Source organism: Antedon mediterranea, chromosome 10, assembly GCF_964355755.1.
Source record: "Antedon mediterranea chromosome 10, ecAntMedi1.1, whole genome shotgun sequence".
Lineage (NCBI taxonomy): Eukaryota > Metazoa > Echinodermata > Crinoidea > Comatulida > Antedonidae > Antedon > Antedon mediterranea.
This window is the reverse complement of record NC_092679.1, coordinates 12,863,543-12,887,186: the sequence shown is the minus strand read 5'-3', so window position 1 is coordinate 12,887,186 and position 23,644 is coordinate 12,863,543. Positions and strand designations below refer to the sequence as shown.

General features: G+C 33.8%; 2 protein-coding genes and 1 long non-coding RNA gene across 3 annotated transcripts in view; 1 reads left to right on the top strand and 2 right to left on the bottom strand.

Annotated features, from left to right (window-relative positions):
- Window positions 1–23,644, top strand: part of LOC140061242 (uncharacterized) — a 98,743-nt gene that overhangs the window by 58,368 nt on the left and 16,731 nt on the right. The window lies entirely within an intron of this gene.
- Window positions 8,313–21,046, bottom strand: LOC140060850 (ficolin-2-like). The gene is made up of 6 exons (XM_072107210.1): window positions 20,932–21,046; window positions 20,439–20,700; window positions 19,184–19,303; window positions 10,130–10,280; window positions 9,680–9,996; window positions 8,313–8,560 (listed from the first exon to the last, which is right to left on the bottom strand). Exons 1-6 carry the CDS (start codon window positions 21,004–21,006, stop codon window positions 8,313–8,315), a joined length of 1,173 nt encoding a protein of 390 aa, XP_071963311.1. The 5' UTR covers window positions 21,007–21,046.
- Window positions 13,206–14,593, bottom strand: LOC140060417 (uncharacterized). The gene is made up of 3 exons (XR_011847322.1): window positions 14,293–14,593; window positions 13,693–13,813; window positions 13,206–13,486 (listed from the first exon to the last, which is right to left on the bottom strand). It is a non-coding gene; the product is annotated as an uncharacterized lncRNA (long non-coding RNA).

Sequence of the window (23,644 nt, the reverse complement as noted above, 5' to 3'; positions counted from 1 at the left end):
ACACACATTGTCACAGTATGATGGACAGTTTACCTTTCGTTAGCCAGAGTCTGTCTTCATCTAGGACATCATGAGAGCACTGACAAAATTCACCTTCAAAACCATCATGAACATTGCAAACATGAGAAAAAATCGAACGCCACTTTTCTGTTTTGATCGCTTGATTCTCGCCACTGGATGAGGCTACCCAATACATATGGTTACCAACGGATTTAATCCAGCACCGTAGATCTTCTGCACCTTTCTTTGTACCAGCTTTCAGCAGCCTTTTGTGTACACCTATGAAAGTAATTAATATTAGGTATGCTGTAGCTTACTTAGCTTACCATGGAATAGAAATGGAAACATTTTTCAACTGCCTGTTTGGTGCACAACATTATGAATATAATATTTATTATTACCCAAATGGTATTTGTTGTGCTATTTTAACATTATTTAAAATTTAAAAAGAATATTTAAAAAATAAATTTAAAAAGTGACCTTTTTTAACATGCCACACATCAAAGTAATGCTTGGCTTCCTTCCATTCTTCCCGCATATATTTCTTGACCTGAACATGCCTATCCGTTATCATGGCATCAACCTTGATTTCAGCAGTATCTAATGTTGCCTTGCACAATTTAAGTCCTGCCAGCTCCATCGCATTTGAGCTGCTTGCCTCGCTAGACTATATAAATATAAAGAATAGCATAGTTAATATCACAGTTTCTGTGGCGTTTTTTTGGCATGCTATAAGTCTATGAATTTGTAAGTTAAATGCCACTGGCTTTTTATTATGGATTGTAAATTATGCAGTACATTTCATTTTGTTAATGTTTCAAAACCAACTTCTAGAGTTTCATTCTATTTAAACAAATAATCCTTCTATTCCAAGTGCAAGTCATAGTATTGAAATTCAGAAGTATACATACCTGAATCATCTGTGTGTCCACAACCATGTTCGTCTCAAGATCGATTATGGTGTACGAGCAATACTTGGCAGTGTGTCCAGGACTGTCACAACGCCCATCCCCTCCGATCGTAAGGTGCTTCCCTCGTCTACTTTCAAGAATTTCTTTTTGCTCATTTTCCCACACGTTGTTGATGGCAGGGATGAGGTATGCCTCCTGTAAACGGGTATATGTTCGTGAAGTAAAACATTGCAAGTTTGCATGTTCACATAGAGAAATAAATTTTGATGTGTTGCATCCAGAAAAACAAATTGCAGCAGAAAGATGAAGATTTCCCCATGGCATTCGTCCTTGTGTAGGCTGTGTCTTCCACTCCCTAACATGACTGTTTAAACATTCGGAACGGAAAACAGCCATGCTACCCAGAGTTTTCACCAATCGTGTAGATGCTATTGATGAACAACCTGAAACGCAGCAATGGGACAGCAACTCTTTTAGGCATGACTCAAACACAATAAAAGTTCTGTCTTTCTGGGGCTCTTTTGTTGTGAATGAGTCATCATCATCTACAACAATTTCCCAGTCACTATCGTCGCTCTCACTTTCCTCCTCCAGTTCTGGAATGTATTCATCATCTTCATCTTCAGAAGACTCATCAGATGAAGATGAGTCTTCTTCCGATGAAGTCTCAGATGAAGATGAAGAAGCTGGCATCATAACAAGAATCTGATCAATTCCGTATATTTCGGTTTGGGAGTGTTGTGTGGTGGTATGTTTCTTTACTACTGGTGGTGGTTTTGGCTTAGGCATTGGCATTGTCTGCGAATAGCGTGAATTCACAATGCACATCCTTACAGTTGGCTCCTCAACAATTGGTGTTGCTGGTTCCTGTACAATTGGTTCAGCTGATTCTGTAGATGGCATCAAGTCTTCAGATGAACTATCTGTTGCAGCTAGACTAGTTGTAGCCTTCTCCAATACACTCTGAACAACCTATGCACAAATCAGATGTTTGGTTAGTCTTTAGTTAGTTATATTTAATTCATAAACATAGAATATATTAATACTAAATAAAATTAGTTTTTAATACCAATCATTGATTGAACTAGTGTCATTATTTAAGTAGGCCTTTTGCTTGTTGTTAATAAAAAAATGTAGATGGAGCAATAATGCCAATATATGCTCCATTAATGATATATATATAACTATGAGGCCTAGTACTGTACATAGGATCAGGGATAGCTACAAAAATGTAAGGAAGGGTGATTACTGGTAGTTAAAACAATAATAATTTAGGTTATTCGGGGGTTTATTGTTGGTTTAAAATTATTGAAGTCCCTGCCCACCTCCACCCAGCACAATTACACGCCTGTCTGTAGTATGTAGGCCTACTATTTTTAAGTTAATTATAGCCTTGCTAGGCCTATACATTACTATATTAAACATTTTACATCTTTTTTTATAATTTCAAGTCTTAGGCCTACATTTTCTAGGCCTAAACTTGCGACTGAAACGAGTGGCGGCCGAATTTATCATAGACCCCTTTAGGCTAGTAAGGTCTAAATTAACTAACTAAAGACATGCAGAAAATAGCAATACTTGCCTCTCGGCGTCTTCGTTTTTTGTACGCACTTCGTGTCTTTTCTTCCGTACTACCGGTGGTTACAGGATTTAGGTTTACTTGTGATGGAATCCTATCCACTTTCAACTTCCAACTAGCGCCAGGGTAACCAAATTCAGCCAGCTTGGGTGGATATCTTTCGAAATCCTCCTCGTTGAAATGTGCTGAACATACCCTTGAATGTTTGCTAGGCTCAAAATTTTTACGCTTAATTGCATGGATCCATGCCTTACGCAACACTTTATCTTTTGGGAAACGAAAGAATCCTACTTTTAAAAGAGCATTCTTGTTTCTGCTTGTTGAGTTACTACACCCAAATACTGCACAATACGGCATTTTTTAGTAACAAAACTAAGTTTAAATGAAGAAAAGTTTGCGAAAACTTCGAACAAAAGAATCACTCGGCTGATCAAACAACACAATACACAGCAGGCAGCTACCGCACATCGCACATGGTCGTGGTAGAGCGCTGTCGAGTGTCGCTTTCGTGACGTAGCTAATTAATTAGTAATATGATGTCAGCATATGAACCGGAAGTAGAGTTCAACTGATTGAGCAGATAAGAATGTACATTTTTCTTATTCCCCAAAACGAATTAAAAATAATGCCAAGAATGAATGTATTCTATGTATATATGGTGTTTTAAACATACGGAATGACTTCATCTGTCTATTGTCCTTTAATGAATATTTTTATTAATTTTCAACATGTAAATTGTCCAATTGAAATGCGTTGTTTTGTCAAATAAGTTGACTCCAGTATGTTTCCTTGTACTAATAGGCCTATTGTTAAATAATATTTATTTATTTTACTTACTCTGGAAGCACCTTCATTCAAGAAGTGTGCCACTGTTTCTAAAGTGTAGCTTCCAAAATCCAAAATAAATTATTATATTATATGTAAAAAAAGTGGAGTAAAGTTACTTTAGGTAACTAATTATAAAAGGCATTCATTTTAAATGTGTTATAATTATAGCTAATTCTTTATTTTGTTATTTACTTTATTAATATTAAAAATAAACTTCCAACAGCAAGGAGTTATTTAATTACTTATGTGTACACATTCAGAATACCATAGATATATTATAGAGAAAATATCTCTATGAGAATCTCTACCAACTGTACTATCTTCAGACTAGCCAGCAAGTTTGGAATAGCCAACATGCATTTGAGCAGTGGGGTGTGTAATAATTAGAATAGCCACAAGGATATCTCAGAAAAATTAGATATTTTATCATAACTTTTGAACTACTGGACAGATTTTTTTGCAAAAAAATCTATAATAATTCTTCAAAAAATGCAAGACTATAGCAATCAACTTAATAACAAAAAAGTTTTTGTGAATATTACTGAAATTGTGTTCAGGCAGAATGAGTTTATATCACACTTCCTTTCCTGTTCACCAAGATAAATTAAACAGATATGATTTTAATCCTTTTTTCCACTTTGACTGGTGACTCTACTTGTAATGTTTCCTTTCTTCCTTTTTCCCCATTTACAAAAGAAAAGGTCCTATATAAAATTAAAAGTTTAACAAGTTTCCATTTCACATTAAACAATTCTATTTCGTCATTTATCGACTCAAAATACTCTTCTACTTTTGTTTCGGCTTATAAAGTTTACCAGTCCTAAATTTAATGGTTTTATATCTGCACATCTGGATAAATAAACAATTTTACCAAAATGATAAGATTTTTTACAGACTTGTCAGCATTACCAAATAAAATGCATTCTTTGTAAGACTTTTCTCTAAATTATTATTATTCCACCCATGTATTTGTTTGCTTTTAATTTGTTGGATAACAAAAGCCCACAAATTGCATGGATACAATCATAAAATATATGCTGAATTGTTTCAGTGTTAATTTTACAAAAGGTACAAAGATCACTATCTTTTATCTAAATTTTTTTTAGAAAGGTGTTTGTTAAAATTCTATTAACAATTCTATTGTAATGTAATGATATAGATTTACAATTGGAAAATCAACCTTATAGTATCACAATTCAATTGGGTTCACGAATTTGCCACAGAAAGGTCCAGTGAAGAAATTGTCCAGATGTTTTAATGTCCATTAGTCCATAATTAGGGTATGTTCAGACTCACGGAGTTACGGTGGAGTTAAAAGCCAAGGTGTTCAGACACAACGATCAACATTCCAATGCCTTGCGTTTAAAACACTCTGATCTGGTCAAAGCAGATAGAACTATTATGTATAAATTCATGACAATGCATGAAAGTTTACATCGTTTACATTGTTTTTTGTTATTTGTATTTATATAATGTTTACTGATTTGTTCTTAATACTTGTAGAATTACATTTTAATTCCAAATAATTTAAAACGTTATCTGATTAATTGATTTAATTGAATATCATATCACTGACGCCAACTTTTTACTGTTCTTTAAAATCTGAACATGAAAATACATTTGACATAGCTATTTCGCTGTCCTATCATTGGGTACGGGTATGTACAGTAGTTGCTGTCTGCTAATCGTGGTCGTGTATTTTCATTGGTTAATGTTAAAATCACTGATGCATCACTGGATTAGCGTTATGAAATCTACCCTCTCCTGCTAGAGTTATTAACGGCACTGGCGCGGAGTAACATCTCCCTAACGCTAATCCGCGGCATGGTTCAGACACAAAAATATGTACGCCGCTTTACCAGTATCCATCGGAAGCCTTAGCATATGTCCGGTCCATTTGTATTTTCTTTTCCTTACCGTCTGGAGACAAAATAATCAAAATTAGGTAATATAAAGTATTTGTAATTGAAATGATTAAAATATACTTTAAAATTCTCATCTGAGTTTAATCTCAAACTATAATAAATTACAAACAAATAAACAGAAGAAACAACTTGCACATTAAACTTGATTGATTTTGTAGTATTACATTTCCATTTTTATTCATATTGAAATATTAAACATTGTCAATAGAATCTAAAAAGTTTACAGAGTCAGAATGCATACATTAAACCAGGATATTCCTTCTCTTAAATATACATTATCTATATATAAATGCTACTAAATTGTTCGCATAATTTTACGTATCTCCTCTAAAACCGCTGAATGGTACGTGCCCACATCTGCCATATTAATGTTTATTGACGGGCTGCACACGATAGGCTATATCACTTTCCTGAATTTTAATGATAAACATTTTTAAAATTCAAAAAATAAGAGAAATTTGACGGCCATGTTTCACGAGTTGTTACGTCACTTTTCAAGTACGCAACCACCTCTGTTGTGTACCGCCATGGCCGGATCTACAAATCCTTCGGCAAGCCACAAAATTTAAACGGTATTTAGTCTCGGCTGCCGACCAACCATATCAACTGATCGCGTCGTGTACGTTTTAATTAGCTACACCTATCCTTTAAACAGAATGAATTTTGTAAATCATGGCTAGCTCAGTGAGTAAAACACTGTGGCCATTGATAGTAATGCTTAGTAAGTTCAAGTTTGAATCTGCAAAATGTGTAAATGATAAGTATTAGTATTCTGATTCGATTTATGTCCACTTTTTTATTTTATCTATAGCTATCTAATAATACACAATAAACGAAAAACACCCAAAATAAGTTTGGTATTTTACTTTCGTTAATGTCTGCTGCTGCGCGTATCTAATGTCAACTAACTACCACCATGTGCATTTTTTTGTGTTGATTTTAAGTCCAAAGCAGCAGTATCCATTCAATACATCTCACTATAAATTACCATTTTTTTTAAATTTTATCATTGAAATTTTTTAACTGCTGACTGATTGGCAGAGTTCAACATGTCCCTTTTATGAACATGCACGTTGTCACTTTTTGATGCGCACCATAGAATAATTCACACAACACAATATTTCTTCAGCGTCTTCTATTTTTGTACAGTCTGAACAGTCAAAGTAAAGTTTAAAGTTCCATATCCAGTATTGCTTTCATTTTTTAGATTACAGATATTTCAACGTTAAGGAATAGTGTAAAAAAAAAAATCAATGTCCGTAAACAGTTCCAAATTTGATTCTTGATACAATTTTTTTTATTTCGACAAATTTTCAGAGTACTTTTATCAGTGTTCACTATTATTATACTTATTCCTCCCATGTGAAGTTTATAACCACATAGTAAGGCAGATAAAGTTCCCTGCTAGTATTACCTAATAGCTTGTGTTGAATGACCTAGTAGACAGGGCTTATGTCAGTAACGCATGAACATTGTGTGCTAGCTGTAGACCTAGCCTGGCGTTTTCTTGTACCTGAATTGTGCTTTTTTTTACAGGATCTGTTAAAAATCGGGGAAATACTGTTCTTCTATATTTTCCCTTCACGATATATTGCATCACAGAAAAAAATGAAAATATCAATCTGTGGATAATAAGTCAGCATATTTTCAATCATGGCTACAGCCTAGAAATAAACCGTACAACTTAAGAAAGACCAACCCATATCAACAAATAAAATGTAAAACTAAATGATATAAAAATAGCCCTTTGCCATACCTAATTAACCTGTTGAATAATAAAGAATAATTACATTTAGACAACGTTGCCATCATCAACCAATGTGAAATAATAAACAAATAATACATAAGTTTTAATATAGATATTTTATTATTTTATTTATTATTTTATTTATTTTAACAATTTCTTTGATTTTTCAATGTTTTTTTCATTTTCATATTACCGTATATTTCGGTGTATAAGTCGCACTTTTGACACGCAAATTTGACCTCTAAATTAAGGGTGCGTCTTATACACCGAACATAAATGCCTCACCACACAGATTGTACATAGGCCTAGGCTATCGTCACCTCGTTTGCTAGGCCTGAGTAGGCTAGGCCTAGCTAAAGTAACTAACTAACTAACGTAACGGCAACCTGCTTCTGCCTAGTTTTCAAGGCATTTTAGCATGATGTTATACTAAAAATATGATGAAAAGATTTGTTCATTATGGCGATAAAATTTCATTTGTAAACGTTTACGTACGATGGAATAGTATTTATTTATACAGTAGTTATACGCACAATCGCCGTACTCCTAGCGCAAGCCCTTCTTGGCGGCCACATGTACGGTATTCGACTAGTATATTCTCCAGGTGATTATAGCATGGACCTAGCGTACACACTTCTGGGATACATAGATACTAATCGAATACGATTGTCCGTGAAAACGTCCGCCCTCTCGAAATGATCGAGCGAGGCTAGCCCACATATACGTGTTACACACATGGTCATGCACTCGATGTTGCGGCTGTTGAGGCTGGGCGCGGCCGAGCCTAGGTAAGAAAAAACCTAAATAAAGGACGCCGTTGCAGATATAACAAAATATATTATTACAATAATATTGATTACAATTTAAAAAAACATTGTTTTGATGAAATATAAGGTGCGTCTTATACACCGACGATATAAAAAATACCGATATTTTACTCTCAGTTAGGGGGTGCGTCTTATACACAGGTGCGACTTATACACCGAAATATACGGTATGTACTTTATCTAATTCATTTTAATATAAGACGTTCTTTTTATGTGATAACTTTTTTATATGGGCAATATTTTGTAAAATTGTACAAAATTTAGCCTTTGGCTACAATGTAAATTTTCGTTTTATTGAATAAAAACCTTGAATAAATGCTAGTATTTATAGCATCTTGCTTGAATTATTAGAATCAACTTATTTTTCACATTAAGTGTATTTAATTTTACATACATTTTTAAAAGCTTGGTGTCTTTGAATTTGATTAATTTTCAAATTAATTATTATACTCTGAGTTTAACTCAAGTTGTCAACTTCACTATATCATGCTACCATTAAATTCTACGTATTTTCATCTCGCTAGTTTTCAAGGAATAGTAGTAATCTTTCCAATTTTTCCACACCACACCTGTTGCAAACTGATCAGTTGTACCACCCAAGTACAATCCATTCAGATTTGAACGGTGACAGGCACCATACCACCAAGCTCCCTTGTATGACACAGAACATGATGAGGCTGCTATATCATGATCTTGGTCAAAGGTTGAAAACTGGTGATTGTTATGATCTGCCAGTGAATCACCTAAAATAAAGATAATAATTATATTTGAATATCACTTGAGTACAATCTAGCCTAATTTCAGTAAATTGGACATAATGTGCACTTTGGTTTTTTTCAGTACTTCTTAATTTACTACCTAATGAAATCCTGCTTATTAATAGTTAAGTTGAGTTATAGATACAGTATTTGTTATTAACAATTACAAATTTATGTTAAACAGTTGCCCCAAGTAATCTCAATATATAATAATTATTTATTTATAAATTATTCATTTATACGTTTTTAATTGCTGAAATTCGGTACACAAATTGACTACAACCTGTAATGTTGACCAATAAACAAAAGTTGTAAAATGTTTATTCAAATGTATTGATTGATAAAGGAATATTCCAATATATCTTCCAGCTTTGTGATTGTGAAGTGATTAATATTATGTAGAATTGTTTTTTTGTCCCATTTGTTTCCGTGACTTAATATGCATATAAATATTGAATTTTGCAAATCCCTTTATTAGTCCCCCTAAAATCGATGTCTGAAATTGTTCCCATGTTAACAATTTTAGATTTTTTGCTTGTAGTCCAATGATTTTTATATTGAGCTCCGTAATTCTTAATTTCTTTTCTTTCTCAGTGTTTCGCTCTCCTGAGTGTTTTTTTTCTCTGTGTTTTTTATGTTTATTATCACTTTTTCATGCACAATTTGGCATATCATATTTGTGACACGCAACTGTTTTTATGAAATAAAGAAAAATTTAAATAATTGTTATTATGTCTTTTTTTTCAGTGGGTGTGTCCCACATTTATTCTTTTATTCTATATTTCATAGTAATTTGTATATTTCACACTAGAGTACACAGTGCATTAGTTCTGGTTTCTTTAACCAAACTCTTATAATCTTCATTATTTTACTAATTTGTTTTACTCTATACATTTAAACTTTCACCCACTTTTGACTCATTTAAAATTGATCTAAAAACTCATTTATTTAGAAAATTTTAGAATGTGCGTCTTTGATCATCGTTTTGAAATTGGTGCTATATATGTTTGATTATTATTACTATATTCCACTGTACATACAGTATTTAAAGTATTGAACCAAAAATACTGTAGATGAGCCAAAGGTGTGTAAACAAATCCTTACCTGCATTACCACTGTAGTTACCACATATCAGTTTGTAGTTACTTCCCTCATCACCTATTCGGAAGTTGTCGTAGTGTGCGTAGGCCGATTCTCCTTCAAAGGTGGACATGTCCACTCTTAATTCAAAGTGACCATCCGACGTAAGGCGATGAATGTTATCATTACCAAGCCAATGCTCACTATTAACATTCCCGAACCCTTCCTTGTATGTTGCCCAATTTCTATAAAAATTCATGGATCCATCTTCTCGTCTTTGAAAGACCTTTGCAAACATAATCAAGATTAAAACAAAAGAAACTGTGTAATGTAATAAAATGCTGACATGTTAATGGCAGGATTTTGGAAGACTGAAATTATGTTTAATAGTATTCGTATCAATTGCACTGTAGGCCTAGGTGTCAATGAAATGTTTATTTTAATCTACTTGATACTCATAAATTAACCCTATACCGGTTTAGCCTTACTGTCCATCCACCTCCATCAGTGTCCATATCGCAGTAAACACGGAATGGTTCACCTCCATCATGAATATTGATCATGTAAGCACCACTTTTGGCTTTGCTGTTGCGCTCAAGTATGTTGGTGCAATCCTGTGCATAACCTTTGAAAAGATTTACAAAAAAATAATAGTCTACATAATAGATATTGTTTGATCTTTAATAAATAAATAAATAAAATAAATAAATATGCCAGTGTCTCACTAGTTTAGGCCTACGACTAAACTAAAACTCCAGACCTCGCTAAAAACTTTAGGCTGCTAAGTGAAGCCTCTAAAACTATGTAATTCAGTCCATAGAGATATTTCACTATTTCAGTCTAACTTTAAGCTTCTAAAGTAAGCCTTAAACTAGGTCTCACTCTAACTTTGTATGTCTCTTAATCTCAGTCTAACTTCAGGCTAAGTTATTCTTGTGTTTTACCCAACAAGCTACATATCACAAGTGAACTAATCACTCCACAAGCATACAGCATAGTAAGTTCTAATTTGCATAAACTACCACCTGGTTAAAGATACAGATCAGTGATTATATTGTTATTGTTATATTTTAAACACACAGATCAACTTGATATTTGAATTAGCACATCAAAAACATAAAGGTTGGTGTTCGACAATATTATGTAATCTTTTTATTTGCTAATGTATTTGTATATTTGGACACATGTTTCATGACTTAATTTGTAATATTAAGTTCAAACACTAACCTTATGACTATCTTGTAATGCATTTGAACAGACCTATGACTATCTTGTATAAGTTGGAACACAAACATTTTATGAATTATCTTGTAATAAGTTTGAACACAAAACTTTTATGTCGGCCTTATCTTGTAATAAGTTAGAATTTACCATTTAGGACTGAACTTGTAATAAGTTCAAACACGGACTTAACATTAACCTTTATGACTTTCTTTACAGTATATGATTTTAATATTTTTCTCTTTGAAATAGTGTTGAATAAAAACTATTGTGGAACGTAAATTAAATACAAAATGAGATGATGACACAAATATGAACTAAATATAACTATAAGTCTATATCCCTCAACAACTCTAGGATATACATATATATTATAAAGAATGCCATACCCTTAATTAAATACAAAATGAGATGATGACACAAATATGAACTAAATATAACTATAAGTCTATATCCCTCAACAACTCTAGGATATACATATATATTATAAAGAATGCCATACCCTTTCCTTTTGTCTCATCGCCACATCCATTTTTTATAACAATTAATTGAGAAACACCATCCAGTTCTTCATTCTCTACAACATAACTGAGTGCCAGAGTCACCAACAGTGACAGTAGGAAACATCTTCCTAGCATCTTTTCCACCTTCACAGTCACCAAACTACCTGTCTGATATATAAGCCGGGAGTCCTGTCTTAATATCAGAAAGCCGTAATCAATTTATGGAAGGTAGCCCCAGTCAGCTCTATTTATGTATCATTTTCAGCTGGGAGTTTCCTAGCAGTCAAGTGGGCTACATAGATGGTTGATTCTAAATTAGAATTTGTAAGCACTTTGTGTAATACAAATCTATTATACAAACAATACAATCCGTAAAACATGGAAATAACTAATAATTAAAACAAATAATATCTAATGGAATATCATTCAGTATATCAGTATGTATGCCTATCCCAAGTCTCAAGTTGATATATACAAAATGTCAGTATTGTATACATGTTTCTGAGCATGTGCAGAATGAATTTCATACTTAAACCAGGGAAGAGTTAACCTGCTTAAACAGTGTATTGTAGTTGATGTTGGTGCATCATAATAACGAAAGACCACTATATTGTTTTAAACGTGTGTACGATATGTAAAACAACAGAAGCCGCAATTGTCCGCGTCAATCCTGGGTGGTCCTTTCGGATATAAATAGAAATATCTGCTGGCCGATCAGTAGCAGCATGAGGGGTAGGCCTAGTAAAGGATCGAGTTCATTTCAGATACTACAGAGGGCACATTTTAAGCTTTTTGTGCGCTACCCTTACCAAAGCTGAATGCCTTCGCTTACCATTCACAAAGCATTCGAATGCTACTCCTGGAATGCTATTATTGGCATTCGAAGGGCTAATACTTAGCATTCGAATACTAGTGGTATATAAGCATTCAATGACTGAATTTAGCATTCGAATGCTTCTTAGCATTCACTAAGCCTTCGCTAAGCCTTCACTAAGCCTTCGCTAAGCCTTCCTTCGAATGCTTCTTAGCATTCACTAAGCCTTCGCTAAGCCTTCGCTAAGCCTTCCAGGGAGCCGAATTATGTAAATGAGCTAAGCATGTGAATGGTAGCACTAGCATTCGAATGCTAAAAGTAGCATTCGAATGCTACTAGTTGAATGCTATACTAGCATTCGAATGCTAAATCTGGAAGGCTTAGCCTAGCATTCGAATGCTAGTAGGGGAATGCTAGGCTAGCATTCGAATGCTAGCCTAGCATTCGAATGCTAGTAGATGAATGTGCTAGTGAGCTTTTTTAGTGGGCGTGGTCTATCATTCAAAACTACACATTCAAATATTGGTACACAACTGTTACACTGTGAATGCTAGTGAGCGAATTGAATGCTAAAGCATTCAAATTCTACAGTGGGAAATGTTGTGATCCAGATTTCTCACTTTTTTTATGAAGAATCTAAAATGAAAAGCGAAAAAATTCTTCAAATATACAATAAGAGACATTAAAATAAAAGATGTCTTTACTTTAATTTTTTTTAAATCAAATTTAATTAATATATTTTCGTCGATACTCGATATTTAACATTCCCAAACAGAAATAAAGTATCAAAAAGCTATCAAACGTATAAACAGCAAGAGAGTGTAATACTTATACTGTATATGACAAAAAGGCCATATACAAATGAACAATTATCAAAATTAACTACTTTAAAATATTTAATTTAAAACTTCAATTGACACCATGAATTTCCTTATGGAGGCATCTTCAAAGAAATATATATATACACTATATATATAAAAGGCAAATTACTGAAAAAAATGGCAATGCTGTGGATCTCAATGGAGATACAAACTAAAGTAAGCAAAAAGCTAAAAAATTATCAATTAGCAGAGCTATTGGCAACACTAGCACTTTATCTGTGCAAGTGAGAATACTTGGACAAAATTGAGAATATAAAGATATGATAAATGAAAATAAAAATTATATATAAAATATTTATCTATTTATGTAGACTCCTGCGTGCATTGGTGCATTTAGACACAAACTTCTTGTTAAATTCTACCGGGCTAACAGGAGTCCAATCATTTTTTACTGCCACGACCTTGATATACTCTGCAAAAAAAAATATTGAAATATATGTTAATGAAATAAAAAACCGACACCGTGTGAAAAGAAATTAAAGATAAAAAGAATTATTAAGCAATTAAAACAAAGAGAAATGGTGGGATTCAATTTTCCCTCAAATTTAATTGATCATTGAAGGCATGTTTATAAGACATGAACATGTTAAAATAGATTAAAAATTTATAGTTAAATACCTCTAATGGCATCAACAGATGATTTGTCCAATGCACTCCTGTTGGATTTTGTTTTCTATGTTCCTTTATGTACAGTCAGTATATAGCAGATAAAACTGAATTATGCACTATATTCTCTAGTCTGTAGAAGGACTATTATATTAGAATCATTCAGGTTTAATAAAAAGGATTTTATTTAATATTTACCCTTTTTAAAAATAAATACATGTTGTGTTACTGTTTTTATTCATTTCAAATGTTGGAATTAAGGAAATAATCTGCCATGGCATAAAAATGCCTCCACCATCCCATTGTCTTATAATAAAATAAACGATGGAGTGAAAACTGCTTTTATTTAAAATTGCTTTTATAGTTTAGTTAGCCCTTCTTTTTGATCAGTGATACAATGTGGTTCTAGAGTATACTATAACTAGCCTAGGCCAGCTACACAATATAACCAGGGCACTCACTATCTACTGTAGCCTAGCCCTGGTCCCTCTCTGCTGAACTCAACTTAGTAGGCTGTGTGTGGCTATACTCCTCCTATTATTATTAGGCCTAGCTAGTTAGTAGCCAAATACAGAATGATAAAAGAACAAGTATAGCTACTAGCTACAATACCTTTTATATCAGCAAAATCTGTGTCAGGGTTGCCAGCAGGTAAGCTGTAAAAAGAAGAAAGGCTGCAGTCTACTGTAGGCATCCTCACTCACTCAACTCAGCCTTTCTCTAGCCATTTGGTCTCTTGAATTTGAATTGGTGGTTGTTTTTTTGGCAGTTGGTGAGGATTGATCTGATTGGTTGAGCATTTAATTATTTCCCTGTTTACCATTCAAAATCTCTTCCTGAATGCTACCAATGATCTTAGCATTCACACTACCATTCAACATATCTCCCTGAATGCTACCAATGTTCTTAGCATTCACACTACCATTCAAAATATCTCCCTGAATGCTTATTGACTCTTGTAAGCATTCCTAAAGAATGCTTGGAAACTTTTCTTAGCATTCCGATTAAGTGGTTTTAACCATGAATGCCTAAATTCTAAAAATTACCTGTAAATTAGCATTCGAATGCCTAGTGAATGGTTAGCGAAGGCTATTTAAGCATTCTCCTTTGGTAAGGGTATTTTCGACATTGCTTCTGAACATGCCTCGTAGGAAGAGGTGAGAGAAAATGTAAACAAAAATATTTGGCACAACAAGCCAAACATGAATCATGAGCATCATCTGGGATAGTGTCTAGCCCCGGGGGGATCACGTGTATATAAACCAAACAGGTGGGTGCCGCAGCCATTTCAAGACATGAGGCACTTGAGCTACCTGTTTTACTGAAAAATACTACGGACTTGAACTACCATTTACCAAAATCCATGCCAAAATCCAGTGTGCTCTAAAAAGACGGCAGAAACAAGGCCACGCCAGAGAGGGCGCAATATTTGTACTGGTTCCCGGCATGATCTGCGCATGGCCAAAGAGACATTGCAAATTTTGACAAGTTTATCGCGCGTCCGCGGGAGGTGCATGACGATGCTGATCAAGAGTGGTCACAGTTGAATGATTTTGTCCTAGGCCGGCATGCTATATTTCGTGTTCTGCTGATGTGAAAACTCTTGGGGAAAACTCTATTCAAGGTATTTAGCGATGGATGGGCCCCGCGATGGGACTTATATAGCCGGGCTTATAGCATCCAGTATGCTAAAATCCCTGCAAAATTTTGCGATAAATCGTGACATTTTGACACGGGTGGGCGGGCCAGGGACTTAAACTACTAATTTCACCCTCTCATTTCTCACACTTGTGCTACCAACACTCCATATTTTCCCACCATTTTGCTACCAGGCCCTCGAAAATATACCCGTAAATGCGGCACCTCCCCGTATGGAAATATTTAAGAGTGAAGAGTGAAAAAATTGTTTGTTTGACCTGACGGAATCAATAGGCTATGGAGTCCTTTTTTTTTAATTTTCTTAAGGTTTCATAAAGCTTAAATAAAGGTACATGAATTTCGATCTAAAGATTAGCCTTGGTATGAGGATGTATGCCATGCGTACCACTTATCAGCATTTTTTGCCGACCTACAAGCTATAGAGGGTAGATAAAGTGTCTCAGCTTGGGGGCCCAAAAAGGCAAATGGTTGATCATGAGCCTGACATTTATGCACTTGTCAATTGTATGACCCACTATACGACCCCCGGGAGAGGTGCGTCATTTGTCCAATGTGCGTCATACCTTTGAATACCATGACGCACCCGTGCGTCAAAAATGTGACTTACTTTTAGGTGACCATGACGCACCCATTTTGACGCACTGTGACCATGTTGTTTATGATATGGTGGGTGGTAAAGTGACGGACATTGACACACCTTGTTCATTGATGTGACGTACCATCTAGGTTTTTTGACAAACCCCTGCGTCAGTAATTATTTGTAAATGACGCACCCATGACGCACCTCTCCCGGGGTCGTATAGTGGGTCATACAATTGACAAGTGCATTATTAAGGTAGCCCCAGTTATTAAGTATACTGTAAGTGCAATTTATGAAGACCTGCAGTTCTAGTTTTCAAAATTGTCTTAGCTCAGCCCTAACCAGAGAGCTGGTCCTGGATACTTTTAAATTTCGTTTCATATTTTGAAGTACAATAAGTGCATTTTCCGGGGACCTATTAACAGCTCTATTTTTCAACATTTTCTTAGCTCCGCCCCAATCATAGTGGGCTGGTCCTGTAGACATAACATTTCGTTTCATATATATCAAAGTATAATCCAATTTCCGGAGACCTATATGCAACTCTATTTTTTAAATTGTCTTAGCTTCGTCCCAACCAGGGTGGTCTGATTCTAAAAACTTCACGTGTGGACCGTGAAAAAGAAAAGTGTGTATGTCGCCGTCAATGTCAAATTGGTCGGAAGCAAAAAACCCGGAAGTCGCAAAGTGATTACATCAACCCAGAAATCACTTACCGCGGACGGTTGAAAATCTTTTAAAACCCTTTATATCTTCCTAAGACAGAAATACGGAACAATATCGTAATAGTGAACACTAATGTTATCAAATCTACGTTTTGTTGTACATCTGAGATAGATAAGGTAGGTATCCAACGGGGAGATCTTCTCAACAGTTTTTCCATTGTGCTCGCCTATTTCAAAATTTAGCAAATTTATATATACATTTAGATACACAATTTTATCAGAATTTACGGTGTAATGATGGTCATGAATGTCACTGGCAGTTCAGTCATAAAGCTAAGCAGGGCTAAAAAGGGTTGGTTATGGAGAAATTTGTATTACCTAAAGACCAGGGGCGGATCTAGGATTTTGATAAAGAGGGGGCCGATATGGGAAAATAATCGTCTAAGGGTGTCCTAGAGAGGTCCTTTTTTCTAGACGCACGGAAATACAATCTGAGGCGTTTTGGCCAGTCGATTCTTGTCATATAATTATCTGAATATAGTGGGTTTTATAGACCATATTTAATATAGGCCTACGGAACTGTTTTCTTTTGCGGCAACAGCCTAAAGCCTATTTTCCCGTCGACGAAACGTTACGACTAGTTGCGTTAAATTTTCAAATCAAACGATAACGATGATCGAGTCGGACCGCAGATTTTTACACATTTTTTACGCGATCGTTAATGGTTTCTTGGTTCTTTCGACGTTGCTGGGACACATGGATGTGAATTTTTCCACAAACTATGATGACGTAATGTATGAACTATTTGGTCAGTCAGTTTTACCGATCGTAACATTGAAGTTGAACTCGGTTCAACTTTTACAAAAAATTGAAGATTTTAACGATTTTTAATGTTGATTTGTACCCCCTTTTCCTGTAAAATCGTTGATCATATGTAAATGGGTGCATAATATATTATACAGATATTGCCTGTTTGAGGTGAAATATAAGATTTGACATCCCCAAGGGAATAATATTATGTTCGAGGAAATATATAATTCCCCGAGAACATAATATCATCCCGAGGGGATGTTAAAGCTTATATTGTACCAATATAAAAGGCGATATCTGTTATATTACGTAGGCAACAACAAGTAGAATATCTGCTGGGTCGGGTAGCTAGGCTAGACCTCCTTTTGTATTGTATGTAAACAAGCTGCCTAGACACCTTACCTTGCGAAGAATAATATACAGATAATTACTAATTAATGATTCCTTGGCCCAATAAAATATTCACTACCCTAGGTCGTTTAAATAATAACAGAAGAATTTCCATCAATAAGCCTACATTATTAATAATAATATTATCAGGTAGGCCGAATAAATTATAATTCGTCTTCTTCGAGCCGAATCACCGGATGTTCAGTGCGTCGCGCGTGTACCGGTTACTACTGTGAGTATTAACCGATCACAAACGGTCTTTCATCACATCTAGGGAGGACTAATAACAAATGAGGGCGCTATGTATGCATAGTTTAAATAGTTAAGTCATCGCGAGTTCAAGACCCAGTAGATGACTTTTGTTTATTTATCGGCAAACCCAAAAATTACACAGTCAATATCATCGTACATAAGAATTTTCTGGATTTTATATGTTTAATGACAGGGACACGATAATTACGTGAAAATTACTCAGTCAATATCATCCTACTCGAGTATATATACGATTTACGATCCTCGCAGCGGTAGTCATCTGATGCAGTTTCATCCAATCACGTTCACGTATTTACATAGGCTATGTACTATATATAAATATTACAAAGAGGGGCCGGGGCCTAAATCTGCGCCTGGGGAATGCAGCAGCTGTACGTTTGACAGTAGGATTATCTCGGATAAAACGGAAGTTATATACTTGTGCATGAGATTAAAATTGGGTCTTATCATGGAAAACTGAATCCCTCACCACATTAAAAAAAGCTTCTCAAATCCCACCTTTTTAATTTTCACTATCATCATTATCTTTTGTTATTTTCTTAGAGACCCTGCATTTTTCGCTATATTAAATTGAACTCTACTATTATTATTATACTGTATAGATAACTCCATGATTTTCTGAATAATTTTAAGTTGAATAAAAAATATTGGTAGTGTCCACAATGTTCGTTACTGTGGCTTGTTAAAAACATCCAACATATAAGCATACCATGAAATAAAACACATTTCATACTTTGCACTTTTGTTTATATTTCAGAAATCCAAGAATAACACTTGATTATAATTTAATTAGGTCAATAGATTATAACAAGTTTAACAAGTCTGAATACATTTCTTGGTTTATTGATATTAGTAGATGTCATGATTAAATATTCAATTTCTAATTTGTTATTAAACTTAGATAAAAGAAAATAATATTAAAAGAGATATCATTCCTTTCAACCTTATTCTATACCATGTGTCAATACTCAAACAGTAGAATTAAACTCTACGTATCTTCATCACAGTAGTTTTCAAGGAGTAGTAATCTCCTTTATAATATGCCCAAATCACACCTTGGTGAGACTGACTATTTATACCACCCAAGTACAATCCATTCAGATTTGAATCATGATCGGAACCATACCACCAGGCTCCTTTGAAATCCACAGCACGTGATCGTGAAGACGAGTCATTGTCGAAGACGAGTCATTGTCTTGGTCGAATATTGAAAACTTTTGATTGTTATGTTGCGCCAGTGAGTCTCCTAAAATAAAATCATTTTTTTTAATTACCTTGATAACAAATTAGTTTTTTTATGCAATCATTGAAAATTAATTATTATTAGGTCCTATACTTGAAATGAGGAATATTATTGATGATGTAGTATAGCAATTTCAATCCTTAGAGCTAGAGAGGTGACTATTGATCGGATCTCCTGCATAAAACATGCATTTTAGGAGTGCATGGCACTCATATAACGTAATATCCTCAATAATAAAATTAAAGTAACTCTACCTTATGAAGAATAAAAACATGTTATATATATATAGTATATAAATCTTGTGGAAGATAAAGTGTCGTTATATGAAATATTAAAGAAATCAAGTCAATTTGTTAGTAAACTGAATATAGATGTTAAATAGTAATAAATAGTAAGTTGGTGGTATTATTATTATTTTTTTTTTTTAATTATTATTATTATAACTTTCTTTAAACACAATAGTTTGTTTCACTATTATTTGGTGTTACTATACAAGGCTGTGTTGACAGTACAATTGTAATTACTACTAAGACAGTACAAATGGGTATACAAATATCAATTAATTAAATATTAGTTTACATTGAATTACAACAAATAAATATCAAAGTGAAGCAAAAACCATTACTTTACAAAAGGTTTTTTATATATAAAAATTATATATAAATTGTGGCTTTTTAAGTAAACTCAATCCCTAGTTTCGAAATGACAGATATAGCCAAGCTCTTGGCATTTGAGTTATATATAATGGTAGAATGTAGAAAATAATCAGCAGACAGGGCTATTTTACTATGGAGTACTCCATGATTTTACTACATACAGCGAAGAGAAGGTGTGTAGCAATTATTTGAAATATTGACAAAAGAAGATGACACGTATGAAAAAGAACCAGAAGCGCTGAATTTTTATTATATGCCAAAGAAAAATGTTGTGTATGAAAGACATTTCTGACAAGCAGTGCGGGAGTGAAACAACGGACAGTTTTCTACACACTCGAGAAATTAATAAAAACACATAAAAGTGTGAAACGAACTAGAAACGGTATGATAAAAGATCATCAGATAATTGAAAAGTGTGGATTAAAGAAGTATGAGAGTTAGGTGGGAACATTAACATTAGACAATAATTAGCTAAACCCTACCTGCATTGCCACTGTAAGTGCCAAATGTCAGTATGTAGTTACTTCTCTCATCACCTATTCGAAAGTTGTCATAGTGAGCGTATGCTGAGCCTCCTTCAAATGTTGACATGTCCACTCTCAATTCAAAGTGACCATCAGACGTAAGACGATGAATGTTATCATTACCAAGCCAGTGCTCACCATTAACATTCCCGAACCCTGCCTTGTATGCTGCCCAATTTCTATAGAAATTCATAGATCCATCTTCTCGTCTCTGAAAAACCTTCATAAAATAATAATAATTGTAATAGAAAGCTAACGTTTAGTACATTTATCGCAAGAATATTGAAAATTTACTATTCCTATACTGCAATGTTTCGAGGTAAAGAAAATGTTTTGCTTATTATTTCATTTTCTGATCTACTTAGATTCTCTTAATTACAGGACCACCCAACTTTCTTCAGTTTATGTATATGCATCCATGAATATTATGTGTCTTATTGATTAAACCTACCGTCCATCCACCTCCATCAGTGTCCATATCGCAGTAAACTCTGAATGGTTCACCTCCATCATGAATATTGATCATGTAAGCACCACTTGTTGCTTCACTGTTGCTTTCAAGTATGTCAGTGCAGCCTCGTGGATAATCTTTAAAAAGTTGTTTTAGCATTAAATAGCTTTATTTGCAAAATCTTGTTCTCTGGCATTTTAAAATGACAACGTAGGAATTTTGTTTTATGGAATTCTTTTAAAAAAATTGAAAAGTGAGTAAACATTGTAATAATACAAAATAACATAAACTGTCACCTTGTACATGGTAATTTAATTCGTTTAGTGCATTATATATGCGATTCTGCCTCTTTGCGAGTAGTGTCGATTTTTAGTTAGTATTTTAAAAATATCCCAACCCTATTAGTCTGGAGCAGCAGACCCAGATTTTTATACAAATAATACAAAATACATAGATATTTTTTACTGTTGGGGCACCTGTGCAATGTTTTGTAGATCTGATTTGAGTAGGTTTTTCTAGATTTTGTCAATCTGTAGTATGTTTTTTAAATGCATAACAAAATGACAAGCATATCTATCTATTACAAACATAAAGATTACAAAATAATATTATTCCTGTCATACTTGAACATTTCAAGTCATTTTTCAGCACCTATTACATAACAGTTAATGCTTAATGTAATGCAAGATAATTTGTGAAAGGGTCATGCTTTAAAATAGTGCAATGTAGTACAATATTAAACATAAATTTTGTGCAAAATTATTTCAAAATAATTTATAGAATGTTCATGTTTGAACTTTAGACTTGCCCCAAGTCTGTATTATCTTCTTTTTTTTTTATTTATTTGTTTTTTATTTCGACCGCGATTTTTGTCTGAAAATACAGACTTGTGAACACGTATAGAAATCGGTTTGCAGACCACAAACATCCGATAAGAATGACGTAGGTTATCATACCGTATTTGGCTATATGGGGCGGGCGGTATGTAAATATGGATTTCGAATCAACCAATGATCATTTTGTTTCAAAATGAAAAAGATCGAGTACGTGCAGTGCTGAATGTACGATCGAGACTGTTAAAATATAAAATCGTAATGCCAAGTTGTTTTGTTTATTAATTGTTTAGTCCTTGGCCTAGGCCTCTTTCGTAGGTCCTACTCAATTCGCACGTATGACCTGCCAAATAAAACGCCAATAAAGTAGGCCTACATACCGCCACCAGCACACAACAGGTCTACACCACCACACAGCAGGACAGGGTCGGGTGAGAATTAAATCAAAATTATCTCCGCGTAATAAATGATCCATTCAATGTTTGATTTGCGGAGAAGCTAGCCTATCATATCAAGACGAGTTTTCATGTTCTTGGGAAAAATCCCATCAAATGTTTACCAGACTACTAGGCATATAAAATAATATCTAACCTTCAGAAACTTTCATAAATGTACCTAAGTACACATTGTCTAAACGTAACATAGCGCATGCGCATCATCTTAGTTGTTGAGTCTTTGAAATTCTGAAATATGAATATTAAAACGGTGTACGAGTGAGTAGCCAATCGCATGCAGCTGAAACTAGTCAACCGGATAATCGTATGCACCAAGAATTCTTGGTGTCAAACCACGTGACTTGTGCGTGTTTCCCCAGACGGAGTATCCAAAATCAAGTAGTATACGTATGAAACGCCATATGTGCCAAAATATTTTTCGTTTTACTAATATTAAGACAAAACTCCGTCTGCAACCCAGACTAGTTTGAACTTATAAGTTAATTTATGAAAGGTTTGTGTTTGAACTTATTTCATGGTAAGTTATAAAATGTTTGTGTTTGAACTTATAAGTTAAGTAATGAAAGGTTCGTGTTTGAACTTACAGTAATCATAAAAAGGTAGTGTACGTAAGGTAGTGTAAGGTATTGTACTATTACAAGATAAAGTCATAAAAGGTTCGTGTTCAAACATATTTTTACAAGGTAAGTCATAAATTGAAAATTTCATAATCCATAAACAAACAAAAAATATTACAAATATTGTTATCCTAAGGAAAATTGGAACAATATGTTCAAAGACAAATTTTTTACCATACTGTCTTCCATACCTTAAAATAATTGAAACTTTTTTTTTGTGAATTTAGTATTATAAAAGGGCAAGATATAAAATATTAATTAAATAATTACACCTATTGTTTGTTTTATGCAATATATTTAGTAAACCCTGTCGGATAGTGACAGGTTTACTCCGAAATTTAATCTTCATAATTGAAGAGCGAACAATAGTTTGTTTAACTGTTGCAATAATCGAATAAATTTTCGCCTGCAACAACAAAAAGAACTGAACTGAACACACGCTACGCCGTGCATACACGTTCGTAACTAATTTACAGAAAGGTGTTCAACCATCTAAGAAAGAATTCATGCAACAATCACAATACAACTATTCTTCTGAACATTGTCCCCCTCCTTGTCTATTACCATACATTGTTTATTTTGTTTCAATTTCTTCTCATTTATATATTTCTTTAATGAACTTAAATAAATATTTCGATTTTTCATTTTTTAATTAATTTTTTTTTTATTTGTTTATGTTTTATTTTTATGTATGTACAATTCATTGAATAATTCTTGTTTCTTTTAATTAATTTTATCTATGTACAATTCATTGATTAATTAATTCGAGTTTCTTTTATTTATTTTAACATTTTATTCTTTCAATTAA